This window comes from Astatotilapia calliptera, chromosome 8 (genome assembly GCF_964374335.1).
Source record: "Astatotilapia calliptera chromosome 8, fAstCal68.1, whole genome shotgun sequence".
In the NCBI taxonomy this organism is placed as follows: domain Eukaryota; kingdom Metazoa; phylum Chordata; class Actinopteri; order Cichliformes; family Cichlidae; genus Astatotilapia; species Astatotilapia calliptera.
In genome coordinates, this window is record NC_137429.1 from 4998368 (window position 1) to 5018867 (window position 20500).

Below are 20500 nucleotides of genomic sequence, written 5' to 3' on the forward strand. Positions count from 1 at the left end.
CTTTTCACTGTATGCATCAGATTACTGCCTCGCCAAAGACCTTAAAGGCAAACTAAGTCCAGGTTGGAGGCAGGAGTTTGCTGTTGTATCTCACAATCTTAATGACAGAGATTACTCTTGTTTTGTCAAACTGGACGCTGGAGTCATAACAAGGTGACAGACCACGAGAGAGCGCCCTAACTGCCTCCTAATAGACTTCAAGCGAGCATTGTAAATTATTTAAAGGTGATGCCCGCACGACTTCCGAATGTTTGGTTTACTGTGACGACACGACTCCACCCGTGTCCCATTCTGCGTCCTAATAGCATCACATTCACCTCATGAATAGCATTATTTGGATTATAGCCTGTAATCGCCTATTCATTTTAATGAGCCCTCGGGGAGGGCTTCCCTGTGCCTTCTGTATGTACACGCAGACCCCCAGCGGCATTCAGTTTTACGGGGGGAATTCCTAAGGACCCTGACCTCGATGAGTGAAATACGGGCCCTTGGCTAGAACTCAAGCCCGTCGCTTAACGGGGGACCCAGGCACACGAAATGGCCGTAATAAAACCAGGGCCCATAAATTCTCTCAGAGGGTGGGAGGCCTGGTTGTCTGTGCTGTTATGTCAACACTGACCATAATTACAAGGTAATAAGGACACGCTCTAAGTGCTAAATCAATGGTGCTAACAAACTGTTATTTTTAAAGCTGCGATGTGATTGACTGCTGAAGTGCAGAATGGGATAGCCACAGGCGTGGTGTCATATGGCTGTGAACTGAGGAGAACATGCCGATTGTATAAAAGGCCCTCATCCATCATTATTGATCTCTCACTTACTGTAAAGTGGGAGCATTTTTACTGTATTTGTGTTTTTCCTCCCTCTTGTGTGTTGCTCTGTGTGTGTGTGTATCACTGACAAAGTAAATAAATTAGAAACCTCACAACTCATATGAATCCCATTAGTTCAACAGAATTAATCTCGCAGACCGTGCCGCCTGGTTTCAGCGATGCCTAACTCTGCCCTCCGCCGATGCTCAGCCCGCTGAAACATGAGGTAGAAACGCACGCTGAAATCCATCATGTGATTTTTTTTTTTTTTTTTTGCTCTGGCATTTCATTTCTGAGAGCTTGCATTTTTCTGATGCACATTATGGCTTTACGCTGGCATTTTAGTGTGTGATGACAAATACGGGTGAGCGCAGTTCTTTTTTTTTGCAGTATCACACTCTCCAATTTTAGATTTAAATTGCAAAGATGTTTCAGCCACATCAGGAGCGCTGTAACGGCATCATCGCCTCGCCGGCGTCATGCAAAGGGATATTATTTGTAGTAGGATTTAAAATGTGTTAAATTTATTGTTCCACTTCCCGCTGACACATGTAGTACCTGTAGTGCTTTGTCTCTAAAGCCATAAGGTGCATTCTTGCCCTCTAATTTATGGATCCACAATCAAAAGACGTGGGCTCTACAGGTCAGCTGTCACATTCCTGTATTCCCACAGGCACTCATGGAGAACGGCGGGATGGAGTGGGAAGAGATTTATGGCACAAACCCATCCAGGGTCCTTAAAACTCTGGCAAGTGCTGCCCCTGCTGCTGCTGCTGCCGCCGCCACCACCACCTCTCTTCCTCCATCCCGTCCAACCAAAATCCAGAGAGAGGGCGGCCGGCCAGCCAATCCGGTGCGGCTCCCAAAGAAAAGCGTCACTGCACATTTGGCCAAAGTGTTCAGCTTGTTAGAGACAATGAGAACGTGGACACCACTGACACCTTGTGGTGGTTTTTAATCGCTTTTTTTTAATGAAAACTTTTACAACCACTGAAAGCTGATTTACGTCCTTATAGATGTACTTGTTGAGGGGTATAATCGCGTAAAACTCAAGCTCGGATATTCACAATTTAAATTATATATTCCATGTTGTGTCCTTGCTAGCCGGGACAGTTTTTCGTCATGTTGCCTTCATGTTCTCTTTTGGCCCTCTGCGTGCAAGCCACACCAACTGAAAGCAAGTGAAGAAAAGGAAAAGTGGTCAAATAATCAGATGGGAAAAGTCAAGCCAGGGAGACAAAGAGGAGGGGATCCCTTTATTCTTTTGTGTGAACCCTGTCCACCGCCCCCCCTCTCTCTTTCTCCTTTTCGCTGTCACACAGCCATTTAAAGACCCCTAGCTGCTATTGTGGCCATAGACACCAAGACGCTATAGACAGGCAGAGACATCCTATTTACCACCCAAAGTAGCAGGGGGTGAGTCTGGGGTTTGGGGTCATGCAGGAGGCAGCGGTCATCCCCCGGTCAACTACAGTAGGTCATTATTCAGCCCAAGCCAATAGCCCAGAACAGCGTCCGAGCAGCCCACCCCCCAATCCATTCTGCTTAATTATTATAAATGAGGGGCGGCGTAAACAGCCATCATTACAGACACTCAGTGGCATACACAAATCCACTTTAAATTGCTATTAAGTTAAGGAGCTATCTGTAATCCCAGGCGTGCATTAGAAAGGAGCGAGTAGGTTTTCTTTTTATTAAATCTCATCGTCCCTGAGATATTTTCAAACGTTCTCATGCTCTGTCATGTTTCCAATTTGAAGCCAATTCGCTGATTTAATTAAAAGCCCACTTGGAAAAAAATGGACACCAAGTAGCCATTTCCATCTCTGGTTAAGCCGAGTTATCATCCGTGTTTCCGAGTAGATTTCGACCTCCCCACCCCATCAAAATAAAGAGAAGATCCTTCTACCCTGAAGTTTCAGGTGTTATCAGTTGTGAAGTGTACCTGTGTGAGCGGCAAGGAGGGCTTGCTAACCTGATAACAGGTTACAGATGGTGTGCTTGTGCCTGGCTGAGGTGTCCATGTTTCTTTATTAGGGTCAGCAGTGATGGAAGAACTGCAGAGAGCTGCAGTGCATGTGGAGGAGAGCGGGGAATAAAAACAGAGAGGATGCAGGCGGAAAGGTTGCTACAGGAGAGACGTGGAAGAGAGGAAAAAGAGGAGGTGGAGGAGGGGGTTGGAAATGGGGAAGGAGGGAGGGAGGGAGAGATTGTAACACCCAGGCGGCGGGTTCAGCGGCAGGGCAATGAGAGACTTCCTGCGCTCCATCATGCCCAAGGCCTGCCTCAGTCAGCTGGTGGCCGAGGAAAGATGCCTCATGTGTCAGGCTTATTAGCACTCCCCCTAGTTTGTATGCATTTGGGATTGCACGAGTGTGTGTGTGTGTGTGTGTTTCATGTGTGTGAGGAAAACATGTGGTCAGGATCCGTGCAGATTTTTACACGTGAAAAAGGTGATTTTTTTTTCTTACCTGACACGAATATTGAAGATGTGTTTTGTTTAGGCGGATAATGGTGGCGTGACACGACACCTGCCTTCGCCCACCGCCCTCTGTCTGTCTCTCTCGGTCGCCACATCCAGCCAACCTCGACTCACCTTCTCCCCGCTTCGAGGCTCGGGGTAGCTGTCAATCTGTCCTGCGGGTCGGGGAGCCGTGAGCGATGGGCCTATCAGAATGCCACCATTAGCCAGCCCCCTGAGTGGTAAATAAACGATTGCGCCGGTACACTGCAGGTGTTGTCATGGCAACCCACTCTCAGTGCCAGCCCCGCCCACACCCGTTCTCCCCCACCGCCACCCCACCTCTCCTCTTGGTGGAGGAGTCACCGGGAGGTCAGCGAGTCAGCGTGCCGCAGCCGCCACGACACGGCGCTGTTTGCCCCCCACCACCACCACCACCTCTCCTCCCCTTTCAATTTGCGCCCAGGTTGCAGCAAACACAGCCTCGGATACGTGTCACCTCAGCACACGTTTCCCAGAAGTCAGACCCCTCAGGGAAACCTTATTTTTCCCCCTCACAGGGAACATCTTCCATTTTAGTCCCGAGCCCAAACGTTTATCTGTGCCCCGTTTGTGAGTTTCACGGCCTGAAAGCCAAAAAAACCAGAGGAAAACAAACAGAAGGGTGGGGAGTGGGGGCATTGAGGAGCCTAGTTTTTGTCATTTGGATAATTTAGTCTGCAAGCCTTTTGGAATGTCCCTATTACAGCAGGTGTACTCTGGATGAACCCATTTCAAGTGTGAGGAAGATGGACTCTGCACGCCTGACAGACTTCTACCGCCATTGGCACCCACTCCGTGATGTAGCAGTTGTATTAAAATGGCGACGCTGATAATCCAAAAGACCTTTCTCAGGGAGAATTTGAGACCGACTGCACAGATGGGCCGCGGAGATAAATAAAACTCTCTGTCACTACGGTTGGTGGAATAGTGCTGCGACGCCCCCAAGGGAGAGAAAAACTGTTTCGCTCCCTCTCTCCGATGCCTCCCCCCACCGTCCGTCTGTCTGCCCTCTCCTCCTCCTCTCCTCACGTTCTCCGAATGGGAACCGGAGCCAGCTTTCCGCAACCGGGCTTTTCCCTGCACGGTCTTATGGGGAGCATAAAAAGGCCATTTCGGCCCTAACTTTCCCCTTCATTATGAGCTCAGACACAGCGAACTGTCAGTTTGTCAGAGAGCCAAGCACACTGGAGCATCCCAGTCAGAGCTGTCAGAGAGGTTTGTAGGGGGAAAACGATGAGGCCTGGGTGGACAATCTGCTTATTGTGGGTACCTGTTTGTGCTGTTAGAACACTTGAGCCTTGTGGTTTATTACCGTCTAAGCGGTTCATCCATCCTCGCTGTCCAAACACCGCTCATTAGCTGCAGGCCTCATTCCTCTGGCTGCAGAGAGGTGTCAGGTCCGGATGATCGGCTAAACCTCCTACACGATGCTTTTCATCATGTCAACAGAGTGCGCGTGAACCAGAACCTGAATCTGAGGCATGCACTCAGCGGAAAAAACCCACCAATTTATTTTACATATGTGTCTGCACGTGTGTGATAAACTGTCCGCACAATCGCGTCGGGTCTGAAAAAGAGGAGAGATGAGTGGCACTGGGGTTTCTGCTCCAGCAGGGTGGCTTGTGCCCCCACTGCCAAGCCGATCGCTTTCCAAATATTGATCCAGTACAGATCTACTCATAGCCCGGCTGCTGTGATCAGATCATCATGCAGCGGTTCAGTCATGTTCGTTAAATGCTTGAAGCAGATTAAATAAGCAGCTTCATTATTTCAATGTACAGGTCTGGAAGCAGTGCAAACTGCTGTGTTCCCTGTATAAGTGTATATCAATTAACTTACTTACATTTGATTCGGCTTAGAGTTAACTGCGATTCTTTCAGCTACAAATAAACACACACAAAAAAATCCCTGTTTTCATAGAGATTCTAGTAGATTTCCTCCATGATAACCAAAGCATATGTTCAACCTCTATTTATTAATTTTTAAAGCCAAATTTTAGCCTCAAATAAATTTGTCTACATTATATTTTTAGGGTTTTTCTTCTAGGATGTTTTCTTTCAGTTCAGCAGATGAAAAATCAACATTTCTGGGGTTTCTTATCTGCACAGACTCATATGGTTTTCAGTCACAATACATCCTCCAGATCGATATTTATTGTTTGTTCTTAGCTTGTTTCAGGTTTTTTTTAAATCCCCATTATTATGCTTCTGAACTGTCCTAATTGTAAATAAAAGCTGTAATCATAAGTAATGAAAAAAACTGGTGTTTATGGGATTTTTTTTGAGGCACAGTGGATTTAATCGGTCACCTTCAACCAGCATTTATATTTTCTCTGAACATGCGCGTGAAATAATCCGTCTTTTTTGTGTTGTTTTTTTAATCACAGTACAGAAATGAACCCTCGTTATAATTAGTCTGGGGAAACGGGCCAGCTGTGGCGATGGCTTTGGAGCGGTTAAAAAAAGCTGTTTTATTGTAGACACTCGCTGTCTCGATAGCCTTGTTTACCGTTTGCCTCATTTTTTAATGAAAACCCTGGAGGCTAATACACCAAAAGTGTCCATTAGGAGTGTTGCGCATGGCTCTTTGTGGACGGGACCACGCTCGCCTGGATTTCCTGCGCCAGAGTTGACTTTAAGCATTTGTAACCTGATAGTTTTTCTCTGGGTTTCTGTGTTAAAATAATTCAAATGTCTCCTCTTGTGTTCAGTGGTGTGTCAAATCAGTATCAGTATCAAAGTGCAGGTTTTATGCCTGATCCCGCTTTGTTTACCTGTTCCTAGACGCCCTTTGAGCCTCACCGCTCTGTTTCTTCTTTTTTTTTGGGGCCCAGGAGTACAACATTCACGGGTGGTGGGTCGGCGAGCTAAACGGCACCGTGGGCATCGTCCCCAAGGACTTCCTGCAGCCTGCCTACATCCTCTGAGCTCCAACAGGTACCGAGGTACTCTCTTATCATCAGCATTATGGACCATTACTGTGGCCTAATACACAGAAACGGTCCCCCTGGTACTCATCCAGATTGCCACTGAGGTATATGCAGTCGTTGACCTGCCATTTATGGCATCTGCTGGCTGGAAGAAGTACTGCATAAAGCAATCCGAGCGCTGCAATGGGCAATGGGCGAGGATAAATATATGCAACAGAGGCATGATTACAGCGTCAGTTGTCCTATTTAAGAAAATGATTCCCTAATGCAGTCAGATAGGTGCAGCTTAAAATGAACACTGAATTATTAATGCGTCCTTCTCTGATACGGTTTCTTTTTCTTCACAGCGCTGCGGCTGCCAGCACGTCCTGCCATGAATTACTCTTGACACATCTGTCAGATAAGCGTTTGGCATTTCAAAATTATTCCCCTTTTATACCAATGTAAATTATTATATTATCACCTAAACCTGCTGCAGCTGTACTTACTCTTGTACACTATAAGCCATTTATAAAAGCCTGTTTAAAGAAAAAAAAAATCTAAGTGCACACTAGAGCTGGAGTAATTAGTCTGTTTATCAGTTTTGATAAGTGATCAATCGTCCTAAATGTGAGATTTCTCATTTTCTTTATAAGTCTCAACCACTGTGTAGAAAATTCAGAGAAGTGCCAAACTAAACAGTGAATGTGTTAATTCAAATAAAATGACAGACACATCAATAATTAAAAGCACCATTAGCTGCACTTTTGAGTGATTAAGAATGTTGCATGCATGCATTTATGAATCCACTGGATAAATCTGAAAACAGGACGTTGATTGTTAGTTTATAAATAATTTTCTCATAACTGACATAAGAAACAGTAATGTAAAGTATTTTAATGTAAACTCTGCTCAGAAATACTAAAAATAAAATATTGTGTGCTTTTGTTTCTGTTCTAAAGAAAAAGGGGGATTTTTAAAACTGTTTATTTGGAGCCACTAGGTGGCAGGCTTGCTTCAATGTCTTGAGTCATGTGTAAAAAGCTGTTTAATAACATGTCGTGACAGTAAAGAGGACAAGGTTTTATTGAAATAAAATAAAATAATCATGTGCACATGTACATGGATACCATCACTCACATTACCCTCGTACTCTTTTACATCCGTATTTAAACAAAACTCAAAATAAACCCCTGTAGTTATTACCAGGAACAAAACCAGTGAAACGTTAAAATCCCTCCACAGCTTAGATGCAAACAGCTTATTAAAATAAAGTCTGATTTCTGTGCGAAACCTCACAAATAGAACCTGCCGGTCCCTTTTAAATGCAGCTTAAAAGAAGCAGAAGTGTTGTGGGAACAACGTCGCTGCCAAGATGCAGACAGGTTACAGGCAAGACGACCAGAATTTCCACAGCAGGCATTCAGGATGTGTTTGAACTCGCTCATTACGATGCCAGAGGACGACGGCACGATCACACTGGACGTTTCAGTGATCAAACAGGCTTAAAAATTTTGATATAACTGATAAATTACAGGATTTCTTTTAGTGATAACTCAGTTATTGTACCTTTGTATTTTTATTTAGCTTTTACTAGAATTTATTTTTAGCTTCCAGATTAGGTTTGCTTTGTTTTTCCTTTCTTTTTTTTTGTTAATTGAGGTTAAGTAAAATAAATATTAATATTAATTTATATAAATAAAATTCTATATTCATATTCTAATCATATTCTATGATTAACCCAAGGTTGTTAGTTTTAACTAAAACTCTGTGTAATAAAATCAAGACTAACTGAAATTATATTGATAATGATGATTAAAATGAAATAGAAATAAAAAGAAAATTACTTTAACTTCAGTGTTTGTCTGGTAAACTTTTTGTTGTTTGAGATTTAGGATGTCTAACTGCCTCAAAAGGGAAAAGTTTGTACTGTAAAACCAAAAAAAAAATTTGACCAATGACAAATATCCTTTATATTTTAATATTTAAGTAAACTAAAATCAACACTGACACTAATAAAAACTGAAGTGAACATTTTCAAACCCACTCTGGGAATCAACAAATTGCACTGAAAAGGAAAGAAAATTGAAATAAAAATGAATTCGAAAATACAAAACTGCTGTATTTTAAGTGCATTGTGTAGCATGCAATAATACTCTTTACATGCAGATAGATGGAAAATCCATCATAAAATCCAGTGCATACAGAGTAATGAGTGATTTCAGACACACCGAGTTGTGGAGAGAGGAAAACACACAGGTGTGTTAATCATGGCTACATTTCACGCAGGGCAGGTCCTCTTTTTGGATGAACCTCAGTTGACGTGTTTCACAGGTGTCTGCTGTGGAAAAAGGCCCGCTGGAGTTAAAGCTCACATGTGTGAGGAAGAGTAAACTATTCTTAAAAATAACCTGTGCCCATCTTGCCTGAATGGAGTGTATAAATTATAAGTAAAAACTCTTAGTGTGTGTAAAACCATGTCATGGCCCTAAAGGTGCAAGGCATCCATTTCTACTTCATGAAGCTGTATAAACACAAAACAGGAATCACATTGTTACAGATCAGAAGTTCAAACAGGAGCCTCTGTGCATTTCACAGGTTGACTTAAGTGTGTTTTTTCCCCTCTCATCCTTCAGTAATAAATACCAGTTTAACACATGATCAGAGACGTGTGTACGGGGACTGAACTATGCGTATGCTTGTTCTCAGCCCGAGTATCATCCTGCGTTAGTGACCAGCACAGTGAAAGCTGTGAAGAATTAATATAAGCCGGGTATAACAGAACTATTTAACAGCATGTGAAGCACATTTAAAGAGCAGTTAGGTCTCATTTGAGGCTCCAAATGTGACGAGGAACTCTAGATTTAGAGAAAAGTTCACTTCGTTCAATGTCTGTCGTGAAAGAAAAATGTGTCCACTGATTATTTATTTTAGTGGCTTTCACCATTCCTCCTCTCCTTATTGGGAATTTAGAGATCCCCTTTTCAAAGAGATTTAAATAAAGGTTTTTCACATTGATCTTTTAAGTGCTGAATTTCCACTCTCTCTGTCCACTGTAGGAAGCAGTGTTGTGTTTACAAGTTAACCCCCTCCAGGGTTTTTCTAGGCTCAAAATGGGCCTCAAGAGTCAAAGTCAATGCAAAGACTCTGTGTTAACATGCTTTAACTTACCGTACAAAAAGAAAGAAAAAAGTCACAGTTCTGGTGATTTTGCTTTAGTAGAAAGCCAAAATCAATTTAGTGGGCACTAATTTTTTCATATGCAAGAAAAACCCCGACCTTGTGTTAGCATTTTTGGTTGTTTTTTTCTTTAATTAAATCAGGAAAACGTCTCTTGATGGTCAGTATGAACAGGAACCACAAATTTCACTAAGTTTCAATACAGACACAAAGGAATGTGAACTTATCCTTTAATTTAGGTGGATATTTTTGCCTAAATTCAGCCCCAGCTGTTTCCTTACTGAAAGGCCTCAGAGTATGAACCTAAACTTAACTCGAGCACCTTCTGCTGTTCACTGAAGCCAAATGGAGAAGTGAAGCAGTCAGGAGGGAAATCAGATCCGGTACATAACAGAGAAATTCTAATGTTAGATTCATGCTGTTTTGGAAGTGTTATACCTACATGACTGAGAGTGTGAGGTGTGTCTCGTAACCCTGACGATATGAAGACGCTGTGTACGATGGGCAGAGTTTGGAACCGAGCGTTTGATTCAGTGGATCTATATTAGAGGAAGACTTAACTAATGCACCTCCACCTCCTGAGTCTCCTCTGAAGGTGAGAGCGTGGCTTCCTCCTCGGTACATCTACCGTCACCCAATCCACGAGCGTGGCTGGTTGCTAAGATACTAAAGTCTCCATTTTCAGTCAGATATCCTGCAGTTACAGCAGAGTTAAGGTCTGCAGATTTACTCAGGTCACTGAGGGTGTATTGCAGGTCCTCATCCTCCTGGGCAGAAAGGTGCAGTTTTTCATCAGGATATCCGTTCACCTGCAGGTCCATGATGTTCCTGCTGGATGCCTCCACATCTGACCAGCGAGTGGCGTCTTCAGGAGGAGTCTTCACAAAGTCGTTTGCAACCTGGATCGAGTCGTCTGCCTCCTCACAAACGCTTTCCTCATCACTGACCTTCACGATGCTGTCGTTGGAAGATGGCAGAGAGGAGCTGACCGTGTCGCACTCGTCGCTTTCATCTTTGTTGCCAGCAAAATCCACTTCCTGTGTGTCATCACCATCCTGTACCACCGCAGATACACCGTTCAACATGTGGGCCTCGTCACTGATTTCTGATTCGAGCAGTGTTTCCTCGTTACCTCCTGCTTTGTTGCCTTTTTGGTCGTCTGCGTTGACTTCTAGAACATGAACCTCATTAACCTCAGAGATGACGGGATTCTCGGTACAGATGTTTTCCATAGCTTCCTGAGATCTGGCATCACTTCCTAAAATGTGTTCATCACAGTTATTTTCCTTAAAATCTAAAATCTTCTCAGAATCATCACATTTTTCAGGCTCACAGTTGACTTTTCCTTCATGAGCATCCTCATTACTCTCCTGCAGCTCCACCTTTTCTTCTTCACCTGGAGGTAAAACAATCTTCCCATCGATCACACTGTCCTCAAAGCCGATCCCCGTGAACGTGTGCACCTCCACCGGAGTCTGTAACCTCTGCTGGATCTGCTCAGCAGAGCTAAGACTCTCTGGACTGTCCCCCAGATAAAAGGTTGCCTCTGATGGGCCGCTGTCCTCAAGAACCGTTTCAAGAACGGCCTCAAGATGGTTGCTCTTCTGGGAAATCCTTACTGAGCATTTCTTCCTATGGTCCTGATCATGGACCTCCAGTAAACCTTCTAGAGGGTCAGCGTCACCACATGAGACGAGCTCCGGGCTGATGGTCTCATTAGGTTGTTGGCAAGGTTGATGAGGAGCCGGGCTGTGGAGGAAAACGGGAACAAGGGTTTAGAAATTGTTCAGTTTAAACATTTTATACATTTAATGAGGAGTTGATACGTTGCTACTAAAGGGGAGAGGTGTAAGGAAAAGCTCTAGAATACGGAGACTATGCTGGTTAGCTCAGCTTAGCACAAAAACTCCAGAATGGAGAAGTAATCATCCAATAAATAAATAAATAAATCACAAAATCAATCATCCAATCCCAACAATTTCCATCTTTTTTTTTGTAATGTGTTAAACAAGATAAAGAAGAAAGGGCTCTATATAACTGCCAACATTCAGCCGAATTAAGAACAAGCAGCAACATGTAGGGCTAAAAATCTGCAGTTCCTGTTATCCGATTGTTCAGTCTGACGTCACTAGCCGTGTCTGGGTCTAAACTCCGCTGCAGGTCCATATATCAAACGATCACTATGGCATTACTGAGAGTTGAAAAACTGTCTAAAGTCTTTCATCTTTAATAAAATGATCAGCGTTCTGCTCTACCAGGTGTAACAATTGAGTTTAACATCCAGGCATCCATGAAAACGGAATTTATGACATTTAACGGAGTTAGAAGTTAGCAGGGAGTTAGCTCGCTAGCTTCTATCTAAATACAATATAGCATGTCCTGACTGCGGGGTTTTGGAAACAAATTAAAACGTACAGCTCTGTTATCACTTCCAGCATAAATGAAGACAGAAAACTAAACAGCAGGGACGTTTGTAGGGTTACTGAAGTTGGGCTAGCTGGTATATAATGCTGTGCTACGTGACCGCTAGCGACACAGCTATGTTAGCATAATATAAACAAGCTAACTTTTTTTCCCCACTCGATAAAAGTTAACGTGAGTGTTCTCGGTGGTCAGGAACAAATGTAATCGCATGGCAGGATGCTGTAAAAGGACCAAACTTCAGCCAGGAGAACAACTGAGATAATCCATCCACAATACCAGGTTAGTCATTCATATACTGCTGCATGGGCTGGGCTGTAGTTACATCCTAAGGTTTTAAAAACTGAGCTTAAATAAATGATTAGTGGTAATAAAAGCCAAGGGAGGTCAACAGTGATCACTGACTGTTTTAGGAGCTTTTTGAGATCAAATAGAAGAAAATACAAAACATTAAACATGTTAACAATACAAAAGCCATATTAAACGCAGACTACTTTAGACCCGGAAGTAGGATTCGTCACGTCATCACTTAACAACCGGATGGCCACTTGAGGCTGGCTGCAAATGAGTCAGTCCCCCATAGACATTGTTAAAATGCCCAACTTTACTACAGAAAAAAAAATACAATGGTCTAATACAAAAAAAAGGTTTTGGCCTCTTTGGGTAATTTTTTTTTTAACTCATCGATTTGGAAACTTCTAGACTTCACCTGGCCTTCTCCACCATATTTGTAGTACTTTTGGAGTATTTTTAAAGTGATCTGTTAATATTGTCTGCTTTGTGTTTAACTGAGCTAATAAGTTTGTGACTTTTGGTAAGTGAAATTCTGGATTTTTTTATTGGTTATTTAGGAAAACTTAAAATTCAATCCTCTTGTGCAAATATGGATGCTGCTGGCTTAAAAAACAACAACAACATCAACGATGACAACAACAACAACAACATGGTAGCTGCTAAATGTTAATGCTGAGGCTTCAAATGTCTCAGTTGGTGAATATAAATAGTCTATTGTTTACAATCATAGACTGTATATAAATGATGGACAAACATATAGACATGTTATATCTACTCTCAGGTTTTAACATGGAAGTCTATTAGATTGGCTCACTTTTGGAGTGAGCCTCAAGTGGGCATTAGAGGTACTGCAGTCATTGTTTTTAGCCTGTGACATTGGTTGCTGTTTGCAATACACCCGTATGCATAATCATCTCTGTAGGTACCGTTCTGATCTTTTTCACTTACCTTTCCATTGATTCGTAAGAAATGGTCAAACATGGCTCCTTGATCAAATCGTCCTCCTGTGCCTGAGCTAGTCCCTGATTGGACGAGGCATACGTGAGGATGGCATCTGTCACGGAGTAAGGGGTGTGGCCTTGGACACAGTCCTGGATGTGACCGACTGGCAGCTGGGTCTGTAGAAAGAGGTGGAGCTGGCTGTCTGACAGACAGACGGTCATGTGCACCACTCTACAAAAAAACAAAAAGAAAAAAAATGACAGAGGTAAAACAAGATTAGAAAATGCTTGTTTAGACGATCAAATACTGATTTTAGAAGAAGGAGAACTGACTTGTCCAAGAAAATCTGAAGTCCCTTTCTTCTCTTCTCCAAAAAGTCCTCATTGTTGAAGGAGAAGAAGGATTTCCCTGGAAGATCTGGGACTGGTCTGTAAGGATAAATAATAATAATAATTATCCATGTCTGTGGAGATAATTATGTTAAATCTGGCATAGAAACACTGCTCCAGAGGTGCATCCTCATATTTGAGGTCACTGTTTCTATAAGCAATCCCAGTGAACCAAAGCACTCAGTCGCACTTTTTTTTCTGGTTGGTTCTGTGTGTCATCACTGAAGAAACCTGAGATTAAAGGATCTTTCAGACATATCTGTGAATCACACAAAGCTTATCTCATAAAGTCCAACAATAAAAACATGGAGCTGGAAATGAGCAGAGTAGAATCACGTTAAAGCAGATGAGTTTCCTGTTCAGTCCCGTTTTAATTTTGTTTCAGTAAATATCTGGCTCTTAGCTGCTAAATGCTCCACACAGAGCAGCTAATGTACATCCATTTATTTTCTTAACCGTTTAACCACTAACATGGGCTGAAGCGTATCCGGCTATCACAGAGAAATAGGCAGGTACACCTCAGATAGGACTCCAGTCTATCACAGGCCTAACCCTCTAATCAGAATCACCAGTTAACACATGCAAATCCAGTGAGTGTACAGTCAGAGGAAAGGAGGAACATGCTTCACAGAGCTAAATGGAGTCTTGTTTCAGGCATCCCTCTACTAGATGAGACACAATTCATCTTTGTAAAAGACAGCCTTAGATCACTAACAGACATTTACACAAAATGTTTAATTGTTGTTGCTTTTTGTTTCTCCAGACTTTTTTTTTTTTTAAAGTCCCAAATAAGTCATCCACGTTGATTCCATGTCCATTTCTCTAAATAAGGTTTGTACATCTTGTTATAGAGAAGGGGGGTGGGGGTTAACTGACTCTGTTGTGTAAAGCACTTTAAAAGAAACAACACAAATATTCTTATTTTAAGCATTCTGGAAATCCAGGATGCTTAAAAGTCTTTTCCTGATTGTTATTTTGGGATTAATAAACCCTGGGTGGCGACCTGCTTTCATCTCCATCTTTGTCATATCTCGTCTATAATATCCAGACAATAACTTGAACCTGGTATTCAATACCGCTGCACAATCCACTTTGTATTGTCTCTGTCCTGTCTTTGTTTATCGTACAGTTAATATTGTATAGTTATCATTATAGTATTGTATAGTTACTAATTAATACCTTTTTAATCCCTTTATTGTACCGAAATTTAGCACGTTATTTATTTTATAATGTCTAGTTTTATATCTCTTGGAGATATATCTTTTATATACTAATAAATGCACCGTGGGAGGCTTGAGGTGAATTTCGGTACACTGTACACTGTGTATACTTCTGTATTGACAATAAAGCTCTTGAATCTCTATGAGGACCAAAGAACAGAACAAAACTGGACCAGCTGACTTACACCAAACCGGCGTTCTTCTGCAGCTTCTTCTTGAGCCACACAAACTCACTGTACCGCCGCCGCACACAGGATGTCTTGGCTGTGAAGGCTTTACTGTTGGTCTGAGAAAAAAAAAAAAAAAAAGTATTAAAAATGGGAACGTTGGTGATATTTTGAGGGCTTTTTTCATAATATAATTAAAATCAAAAGGCACAATAGCCTGACGCCAATAGAAAGAGAAGGGGGAAAGAGGTGTTGTTCTCTGTGCCGGAAATATTCAAAACTACATGAAATGCAGATTCTTTCAAAACAGAAAATAATAATCCCCAAATATTTCACTTAGTCCTGCCTAAAAACATAATAAAGAGTCAGATATTTTTAGGCCAGTGGCTGGGTTACATACGGGCCAGGTTTTTAGTAAACTCATGCCACTGATGATCACACTCATGCTGTGACTTTAGTGAGTCATGTTGCAGCTGGTGAAACTGCTGCTGAGCTTATGAAGTTATCACATGTCTGATTTGTTCCAGTAACATGTGACACTTTCTAGTCATGTCTACATAACAACGAGGTCCGTGGTTTTTAAAGAAATAACAAATAGAATCCAAATTCATGCTTTTTAAGATGTAAAATAAAATTGAATTAGGAGCAAACAATGTCAAAACTACAAGTTTAGAGAAAGAAGAACGGAAGCGCTACAAGGTCCTGACATCTGATCCCACAGCACGCTTTGGTGATGCAGGTAGGATTACAAAGGTCATGGAAAATGTGATAAATATCATCTGCAAGTATACCCTCAGGGAAAAAGAAAAAGCAAAACAAAACAAGGTATTGTGGTAAAATGATATTTTAACTTTGGTCGTTTCTTTAATCCAAATTAGTTAAAGAATAATGTGTTCGTCTTAAAAATGTATTATTCATTCATTCATTAATAAGCAATCTACCAACACCTGTGACCTGGTACATTCTAATCACCTCTGTCAATTCTTGATATATATTATTATGTATTTTTTATATATTGTGCTATTTCTTAAATGTGTAAATCTGTAACATTTTGTAGTGTTAAATAGTCGACTCTGTTACTGTTACTGTACTGGAGCAACTGTAACCCACATAATTTCCTTAGGGATTAATAAAGTATGCTGATTCTGATATAAAACACCGAGGGTGATCAATGGGCTAAAATTTTTAAATTTCAACCAACAGGTGAACAAAAGTGCTGCTAAAGATCTAAACTTCTTAAAGATGATAAGAGAAAGACTTTAGACCTTTCTGCCGCCTGCCTAACAATAATGTGTCGCCTCCTGCATCTCCCCATTAGGTATCCTTTATATTGGCCTTCTACAGATAAAGGTCGTGTTTAACACATGTAAAGTCCTCACGCTTTCCAGAGTTAACACCCAGAAGACCCCTTGGGACCTTAAAAGTAATAGTTGAGCGGGGAAATTATGAATTATGCATGAAATTAGGACAAAGAATGCGCTTTGTCCACTTAAATTTACAGAGATCTGTGCATTCGCTTTTACTTTCAGCCACTTGGAATGTATTTCAAGCGTCTACTTAAATTAAATCCCATTTATAGAAAAATGCACAGCACTTGTGATTTCCCTTTGTTGGAAAGTCAGAACCTCTGGTGGGTCGCAAAAATGTTTATATGCAGGAAAACCCCTGGTTAGATTTAGACACAGAGAGAGCTTAGGCAGTTAAATGTTGGACAGGTTTATAGTTCCTGTGAAGTAAGAGGCAATAAAAGTGCTAACTTTTGTCCTAAAAAAAGTATTCTTGAGGAAACTGTCTCACCTATGCAACACAATAACATGTCGACAACAAACAAACCCATGTAAGATCATGTGAGGTTGCATAGTTTTAGCCAATATCATGAGTCAGCTCCCACAAACACACAGACACAGAGAGGAAATCCGCCCAGGCATGAAGCCTTGCTGCTGAAACAGCATTCCTCGGCACGGCTGGTGTCTCCATAACAACGTGAAACTCCTCCCCCCCTAAAAAAAAAAAAAACATTCAAGGAGCGGTAAAGCCCCGACTCTTTTATACTCTTATCTGTTAAAAAAGTTTGCGGAAATCCTTGAGGTGTTGTTTCAGGGAGAAATGTCTTTATGTGTCACAGACTATTTAACATTCAAGTCTGTGTATTTTTTGCATTTTATCTGCACTGTAATCACTGCAAACAGTTAGTTTGCAGTACTCCATCCATCCACGCAGGCATGCATGCATGCATGCAGTGAAGCCAAAACCTCCAAAACTCCTGGGAGGACTCATGCATGTGTTGAGTTTGCCTCTTCATTGTTGGACACCAGCACCCAGGAGGCATCCTAGTGAGACAGTGCACCACCTCAGCTGGCTCCTTTCAATATGGTGGAGTAGCGGCTACATTCTGAGTCCTTCTCAAATGACCGAGCTCCTAACCCTAGCTCTAACGGAGGCACTTGCAGCAACAACTCATCCCTGACCTGTAGTGGGTTCTGTGAACCAGCTGAGAACTATGACCTCAAACTTGGAGGTGCCAATTCTCATAGCTGCGACTTGGCTACACCCAGAAATCCTGTCCATACAATTTTGATCCCAATCAGTGAAAAAAAATTAAGTCCAGTGAAGTCCAACACCTACCGGGAATGAGTACAACCTATTACCGGCAATGAGGACCAATGGATTCAAACCAACAATTTTCCTGCTCTGAGGCAGCAGTGCTTAAACACACATTCACTTTGAATTATGACTCTGGTTTAATTAGTTGATATAACCTAGTTTAAACTACACATTTCTGCTTATAAATGATTATCAAAAGACAATTAATTTTTTTTAATGTGTTAACAGTCAAACGGAGACGTATGTTGACATAAAACTACTTGTAATGCTCATCTGTTATCTGCACTATAATCACTACTACAATTAAAGTGTGGAAAGAAAACCCTGTGATGTCCCAGAACTGTACGTGTTCTCTTCAGGTGTTTATGTTTTTTGGTCCAAAACTTTAACCTGAATGAAAATCTTTAATCACCCACAAACGCTGTGGCCAAACATTTCTGCTGCTGGTTCATTTTCATACTCACATGCAGGAATATTTTATAATCCACATAGGAGTTCCAGGAGCCTTCGTTCTGAATGCGGGGATCTTGAACCCGCACTGCCACAAACTCCTGAAAGATAGACACACAAAGCGTGTCAGCAGTGCTGTTTGCATGTGTGTTGTGTCATTATTGTGAAACCACCACACTGTTGGCACGACACAGGCCTCTTCTGCAAACTTTGTTTTTTACAGAGGCTTTTACCCATCAGTCTGTTGTTCTCCAGTTTAGCTAAAGGCTAGTGTGAACATGTGTAGAAAGCAGAACTTGTGTTGAAAATTAAAACATTTAAATAAGAGAGAGAAAAAAGGTACTTACATCTTCTTCGTGATTACTGATCATCCTACCGAGTGCTGCACTGCAAAGAGAGGAGCAAACAATCAGATCAGCTGCGTCAAAACCTTTTGAACATTGAGAAAGTTTCACCAGTGGCGTCATGAGCTCATGAATCACCCTTTGAAAGAGAAGCTGGGCAGCTCAGCCTAACTGAGTCACTCTCACACTTCTATTTACCATGAGTAGCCCGCAGCCACTCTTCCACAGAGGGGAGCATGTGTGAAGTGAGATTAACATGCAAGCTTAAAGTCACAGTTTTTTTGCTCTCTTTTTACCCTGACAGAGAAATGAATACATTAACTGGTTTAAAATAAGCTGCAAGCACCACATTTTCACTGATTCTTTTAATTTACAGTACAATCCAAGAGTGATACAGATTCTCCACTGAGGAATACCTTTTAAATGCAACCTGCTGAGTTGCATCTTACTAACAAGCCCAAAGGAAGCTGTGGAGACATGTTACAGCAGCATTTCTATTCCACTGCTGATGCAGAAAGTGCATCAATTTTTTTTCCTGCTTGCTCCTAATATAGATGCCAAGTGCATTTTACACTGCTGGGAAATGCAGATAATAGTACACCCATAATTTTCAATTAATACAACTAATCTCACTTTGATCTAATCAAAAACTAAAGTGATTTCCATGTCTTCTTTGTTAGGCTACATGGCAGTGCTGGAGCTAAAGGTGCTAAGCTTAAAGCGATCCAGTTTAACCAGCTGCAGTGTCAATGTGCAGATGTCATGTTAGAAATGAATGCATAACCGATTTGCAGCACCAATGTTACCTTTTGTATTTTATTTTATTTGTAATAGGCCATACTCAGTCGGTCCAATTTGTGCAAAAATAACACCCTGCTGTTTACGTGAGAGAGCTCACAGCCTAAAGCAGGCAGCCCGAGTTAACCAATAACGCTGATAATCACCATCATGACACCCGTTAACGCCAACTGGGGTTTCAGGTTTTTGTTGACACAAGGAAACCCCAGCTATGTTGAATTTTCTTCATAGTACACCTCACAGGACTAAAAGTATGCTGTTTAGTCTGTTTCCTGCTTTGCAAGCTTCCCTGTTATCAGTAACCAAATACTGGAAGTTGGTTAAACCACTGTCAGTTCAATTCTTTAATTTAACTTTGACTGACTGGTTTCTTCCACCAGTTCTTAAAACTAGTTTGAAAATGACATAACACTGTCTGAGTGACACCTACACGAAACCCAAAAGTGTCCACGTGTATTGAGTCTTGTGAAAGTTCAAAGCAACTGAAAAAGGGTATTGATACTCAGCACAAAGTGTAAACTATGACTGCATCCAAATATCAGCTGAATATCAGGACCAAAATCCACCACGAAATTGGTTATTGGTCTAATTTAGTATTGATATCACCTCAGAATTTGCCAGTCAGCGCTTCCTTATTGTAAACAATATGTACACGGGGGTTTTCAGGCAAAAATCAGACAATATGTGACAAAGAACATGCTCTTAATTTTTTTTGGCCTAAAAAAATTTCCCCATGTAATGGTGGTTTTGTGGCCAGTCTTAAATATAGATTCCTCTTATAAAGTGCACTAGCAAATAAGCTATAAATAACACACAAGCAGGATGCGTAGAGTTCAGCAAAAGAAAAAAAAAACGATTTAAAAAAGCCAGGATGATCCACATGTACATAGCTAGTCTCAAAACAATCAACACAACAGGGACAATCACTTTAAATCTCCTTTTACTGTTACAGACACTTTTAACAGCTATTCTCCACCAGAAACACCGCGTAAATGTGTTTTTCTCTGCTTTAGCTGGCATTTCTTGAACCAGTTTGATAACAATCGAAAACAACCACATATGAGCACCCACTTGGAAGAGGTGAAGACTTAACAACAACGTGTTTCGTTTAGTTTCCTGGCCTGACTAATTGTACTTTTCAACAAGGTGGCTAACAAACAAACACCAGCTGAAGGGCTAGCTCCAGCTAGCAGGTACTTACTTTCATACGTTGGCTGCTGTGGTCTCGCCCGGTCGGCTGTGATCGACGTTGCTGGTTTCGTTTGTCGATATTTCTGCTCGATTTGGCAACAAATTCTTCAAACACAGAGGACTGTGTTCACCGGTAGCTCCTATCTCCATTTCGCAAGTCACAAGCTCCACCCCTGCGCGTCACGTTTTTACGTCACCGCGTAGTGCAAGGTAGCACGTAAAGAGGGAGGGGCGTGAACAAAAACCCGCTGGCTTTGAAAAGCTAGCGGGGTTGTTT

General features: G+C 41.7%; 2 protein-coding genes across 6 annotated transcripts in view; one reads left to right on the forward strand and one right to left on the reverse strand.

Moving 5' to 3' along the window:
- The window catches only part of skap1 (src kinase associated phosphoprotein 1), a 39308-nt gene extending 31526 nt beyond the window's left edge, over positions 1-7782 (forward strand). For 3 of the 5 annotated variants that reach the window (XM_026178057.2, XM_080305006.1, XM_080305005.1), the window contains 2 exons: positions 6149-6251; positions 6592-7782. In XM_026178057.2, the coding sequence (XP_026033842.1) occupies positions 6149-6241 (93 nt within the window). In that variant the 3' untranslated portion in view covers positions 6242-6251; positions 6592-7782. Of the gene's footprint in view, positions 1-947; positions 1182-6148; positions 6260-6591 lie in introns of those variants that run through there. The other 2 variants (XM_080305007.1, XM_080305008.1) reach the window with 2 other exon arrangements.
- Positions 7783-9511: 1729 nt separating this feature from the next.
- Positions 9512-20456, reverse strand: snx11 (sorting nexin 11). Its single transcript, XM_026178058.2, has 7 exons — positions 20234-20456; positions 18238-18277; positions 17905-17991; positions 14855-14955; positions 13393-13488; positions 13067-13291; positions 9512-11152 (listed from the first exon to the last, which is right to left on the reverse strand). The coding sequence occupies exons 2-7, from the start codon at positions 18259-18261 to the stop codon at positions 9964-9966; spliced, it is 1722 nt and encodes a 573-aa protein (XP_026033843.1). The 5' UTR covers positions 18262-18277; positions 20234-20456; the 3' UTR covers positions 9512-9963.
- Between the last annotated feature and the right edge of the window lie 44 nt (positions 20457-20500).